This window comes from Fragaria vesca, linkage group LG7 (assembly GCF_000184155.1).
Source record: "Fragaria vesca subsp. vesca linkage group LG7, FraVesHawaii_1.0, whole genome shotgun sequence".
NCBI classification, from domain to species: domain Eukaryota; kingdom Viridiplantae; phylum Streptophyta; class Magnoliopsida; order Rosales; family Rosaceae; genus Fragaria; species Fragaria vesca.
Window position 1 is genome coordinate 22,221,130 of NC_020497.1, and position 5,374 is coordinate 22,226,503.

Sequence of the window (5,374 nt, forward strand, 5' to 3'; positions counted from 1 at the left end):
CAGGAAACATGGATGATTGATTTTGTTGCACTATTTTGCAGAACTTCTATCGGAAACTAAAGGATCTGATATCGGAGTGTTGGCTTGTGGCCCGAAAGAGATGAGGCATGAGGTTGCCAAACTTTGTTCATCTGGTTTGGCACAGAACCTGCAATTCGAGTCTATTAGCTTTAACTGGTGATACATACATGTGTATTACGCATATCGCATGCTAGTTATAACCAAGCTCATACTATGTGACTGTGTGTAAAAATAAAAGATGATGCTGCTACAGCCTTCAGTCTTTCCTTCTGCTTCAAGATCTTGCTAAATGTAGATTGTCTATATAATGTTTCTCTTTTCTGAATGCAAGTCAAAAGATTTCTTAAAGGTGAATAGAAGATGTTTTATGAAATGCTAAGACAAAAACAGGCATATGCATAAGTTAACCTTCATCAGCCTATGAAAATTTAGTTCAATCACATGACCATATGAAGAAGCACACCTCTGCTAACTAAAACCTACCGAGACGAAGGAAGTCACAAAAAACTAATTCTAGACAAAGTTGATGACCGACTCTTCTAAGTTGGTTCACCACCATTACAGACTCCAATGGCCAGCTTTCAGGCGTCAGGCATTACGCGTCACACCTCAGAACAACTATATATCATTATCATACTTAAAATTTCCAAGTATAGAACTCGACTGAGAGAGCGGATTGAGTTGCGACACTATTGTAAAAGAGCATCCCTGGTAGGGGATGACACGTCCCAGCGACCATCAAATTTCAATACCTTGAGGGTTTGGATTGCAGTGATAGCCACACCTGCAGTTTCAGTAATTAGCTGTTCGGCACCGAGAGACAATCCCAGGATCTCCAAGATACGCATATTGGCACTCAAATGCACGATCCCAGTATCAGTGATTCTATGGCACCCCACAAGGATCAATTTTCTCAGGGTTTTTGAGGTATTCCCACTTGCCAAGAATCCAATCCGCGATCGGTAATGTTGCGAGAATCTTTCAGCTTCAGAGTATCAATGAAACATAATGCAGACCCAATTGCTTCAAGGGCTTCGTCTGAAATCAGGCTATTACCACCCAAACACAAACACTTCAAGTTAGCAGCATAATGCAAAAGCACAGCAACTCCATAAGCCCCTATCCTTCCTTCCCCGAAAACACAAACCTTAGCCAGTTTAGGACACCCATTTCCCAAAGCCCTAAGACCTCTTTCACTCATAACGCCACAATCAACACCATATTCATCACGCCAATTCATCTTAATAGTCTCAAGTTTCGGACATGCTTGGGCTAAGAACTCAAGGTCTGTGTCACTCATAGGCTTCCATGTTTCGAATTTGACCAAATTCGGAAACCTAGCTAATGCAGTAATGAGAAAATCGTGTGGATGAAGAACCACAACTGATGAATGGCTTAGTCCTTCAACTCTCAACCATTGTTTGCAAACCTCGGAGCACGATTTCCTGTCATCTTTAACTTCAATCCTTGTTAAGATTAGACCAAGTAAATCGTCATTCAGCCATGAAACTTTCCCTGATTCTGGGGTTTTCAAAGCCATTGTAGTGGGTTCCAAAATGTCTAGCCAGTACAATTGAGGTACGAAAAACACAAAAAAAAACCCAATAAAAGTTGAATACACAGAAATTTAGAGATGAACCTGAAGATGTTGGCTGTAAGAAGCTACTCTCTCCATGTCTCCGGCGACTCTGAAGGTTTTGGAGAATTTGCAATTTAGTAATGCAAAATAGGGAAAGGAGAGCTCCGGTTTTTAGATTTAAGGTTTTGGTGTTGAAGAAATTAAAAAAAATATAAAAAAATATTATACGGACTGGGCTTTTAGCGGGCTAGGCGGATACAGAGCGTGGTTAGGCGGTCGGTGCTTAGCGGGCCGAGGTGGGCCGGGGGTCCCACCATTTAAAAAAATGAGAACTTAAAAAACACCAACTTTGTCTTTTTAAAGGAAACAGTATTATTTCTTTCTGATCGAAACTGTAGCGCCCATATCCTTAACATGGACAATTCAATCAACAATAATACTGTATATTATTTTCCTATTATTCAGCTTTATATATAAGACATGCAAAATGATATACTGAATAGGATGGAGTATTATAGTTGATGAGGGAATGATTGATATACTGTTCGAAATTGAAGACTCAATCGGTGCCCATTTAGCTCAAGTTTAAGATCATGGATGACAATATGAACTATAAACTGTATGCCCTATTAAAATGACATTGTTCCATCTAGATACTTGGATGTCAAGCACAAATAAAACATGTGTGTACATACGTATACCTATCATATCCTATGTGATGTAAAACGGCTTGATCAAAAGAAATCTGCGTACCATGAAACAAAATTAGTAGTAGAAATCATGCTTATATATATGAGTAATTGAGTAAATAAAAGGTTTACCTGAGTGATGGAGTTACAACATGCACAAAGTAACCACCCAATATAATCTGTGTGTTTCTTTTAAGAAGAAAAATGCATGTTTTACCAATGCATACAGAACTCATTACCCCAACAACCACGGCCCGGCCGTAGAGTGATTAGAACCATCTTCTGAAAAGTTGTTGATGAAGTTGAGATCACTTTAAATCGGCTACGTCCAGAATGATCCCATTACTAAATTGAGCTAGCTAATGTCCATGCCCTTTCTTCCTTCACTCACTATACATATACCCAGCAGCATCCAACTATTCTTCTTAATTTTGGGCATGAGATATTATAAAGTTCCATTCAATATCTTATATATATTCTTGAATTTTTGGCGAGGCTCAAATTGCATTGACAATAATCACAATATGACATATCGATATTACATTGAGAAATGGATCAAAACAGATAGAAAATATATTACATTGTGAAAGATCATAATGATGATTCCTTAACTATGTGATCACATCAGTTACAAACCTAATTGGCTATAGGTGAGTTAATCAATCAAATCAAATAATTAAAAACAGGTGGAAATTTTGCTAGAAAAAGAAAAGAATATTACGTCTATTGTATGAAAAACCAAAACGAACTAAGAAGGGGAAGCAATTTTAGTTAAGCTGAACATTACGTATATTATATGAACATTACGTCTCTTTCTAGCTCCTACGGCATCCTCGTGGAAGCAATTTTGTGTTTCTTCCATTTCGTTTTTTTCTTCCTTGCAGGTATTTTTATATCAGATGTCTCAGCTACTTCCTCTAGATGCTGCATAATCGAAGAAATATTTAGTTAAGTTGGGCAAACACAACAGTGCTATATGTTGAAAACCAATAGTAAGAACCAAAATGCTTAACACGTACATACTTTGGAGATGTAATCCCTGATAATGTCTTTAGGTGAAAGAACGCTTGGAATATGGACACCTTCCATAGCCTTGTTAGCCCTGCAAGGTATCCCATCAATTTGAACCCTCACAAGGGACCTTGTTGCAGGGGTATAAAGGCTCAATTTAAAATTGACTAACATTAAACTTTCATCGAAGTTTTTCTACTCGCCTTTATAAGTTTCAAAACTTCAATATGATACGGGAATAGATGTCGCCCCAGACATGAGTCATGAACGTCAAACGTCAAGCTCTTTGGTCCAAGACATCTTGCCCCCATCTTCCTTCCTTAGCCAAACTTGTAACTTATGCAATTCGATACAAGTTACAGAAAGTGAACCATTTAACACTCCTAGCTGAGCATCACCATAAGCAGGCATTGGTAAACTCTCAAACCGCTCACTTTCTACATCAAAGGCACGTATGTAACGAGATTTAGGAGACCGTTTACACTCGCAAATCCAATGAAGAAATCCATTATGGAAGACCCCATAATGGGTAACAACAAGACTAGATACGTTACTGTCAAAACCATAAACTCCGCCTTATTATTACATGGTGGATTTCTTTCTCTAAACACCGTCACCTTATAGACATGACTTATAGAACTAAACCCAAACCCAAATCCATAGGCATGGATATCATTATCCATATCATCCCTGAGCCTGTCTTTAAAGATTGGAAGAGCTATAGACTCTCTTGTAATAATAGGATTCAATATCTTAAAATAGACACCGTGATTATTGCGGCGGTATGAGCAGAGGAAGCCATTGCTGGAACCTGCAATACTGTATAAAGCATTGGGGTTAGAAAGCTTCTAGACCATGTTGTTGGGGTCCAAGGCGCTTCTCAAGTCAGCCAAGACGCAATTATTATTTACGCCCATGTCTTTGAGAAAATGGAAAGTAGGGGCTCGTGAAACTAGGAATTGTGCGAAGTCGGGATTAGAGAGAGAGCGGCGCCAAGACTTGCACACAAACTTGCATTGGATGAGAGCTTCCAATGGGAGTTGACCGAAGATCTCCTGAGTTATGTGATCTGGCAATTGCAGAATGTTGCAAGGTTTCTCTACATTATTCCTATCAGTGTTGGCTGGTTTGGTTTTGTGGGTTGCTTTGGTTTTCTTTTTCTTCATGGACGTTGGTTTGGTTTTCCTCATGGTAAGGCTTGAAAGATCGATAGAGATAGAGGAATAGTGATAGTGGATTTGTTGTAGAATAACAATATCAAGGGACCTTTATATAGAGAAAAATACAATACAGTCTGATGTAATCAGGAAACAGAATCTTATTAAGTAAATGAGTCTTCCTTATTCAACTAGAGTTCAACTAGAGATCATGATTAATATAATTACCCAGATCTAACCAGGAAACAAATGATAATGAATAACAGAAATTTAATTAGGTTCGCTAAACCTACCTAAAACAAAGAACTACAGCATGCATGTTCAACAGTTCTCCACATTATTTTGAGGCATGTTCAGCATCCTATCAAGAGCAGCCAAATATCATATCATCTGCAACGGAGCGGATTTCACGCATCAAGATGCACTTGCACCATTAATGTGCAAGTCCTCAAATCACCGTATGCGAATATCGAATGAAGATTAGAGACCTTAAATTCCTTCTTTTCAATTTCATTTTTGATCCGATCAAATTAAACGCTCATAATAAGAGTACATTTTATTTGACCTCAAGTCCTCACCTCATGTATTGGAAACATTTAGGACTATTTTTTTGGGTTTCAATTTTGTTAACGGTATTAAAATACATACATGATAATAAGATGTGAATAACCGGATCAAAATATTACATATTAGTTGCTCGGTTCACTTTCATCTTAGTGTGTTGAAGAATTTTCAGGATTCGAAACATAAGATCGAAATACCACAGCGTGCTTAATTTACAAACGTACCTGTTGGTTTATTAATTGGCGCTCCTCCATAAGCAACTACCACCTTGACACTAGTTTGATGAGAAAACTTTCTAGTTTCTTCATGAATCTCCAATTAAATCGATCAAAACAAGACATTTACGGGGAAAT

General features: G+C 38.0%; 1 protein-coding gene across 1 annotated transcript in view; it reads left to right on the top strand.

The window, feature by feature from the left end:
- LOC101307264 (ferric reduction oxidase 4-like) overlaps positions 1-5,374 on the top strand; it is a gene marked incomplete at its 3' end in the record, with an annotated part of 15,562 nt that overhangs the window by 2,239 nt on the left and 7,949 nt on the right. The window contains 6 exon segments of the mRNA XM_004309137.1: positions 1-19; positions 58-192; positions 1,421-1,440; positions 1,888-1,907; positions 3,238-3,258; positions 5,058-5,077. The exon segment at positions 1-19 is cut by the window's left edge and continues 871 nt beyond it. Coding sequence (XP_004309185.1) covers positions 1-19; positions 58-192; positions 1,421-1,440; positions 1,888-1,907; positions 3,238-3,258; positions 5,058-5,077 — 235 coding nt within the window.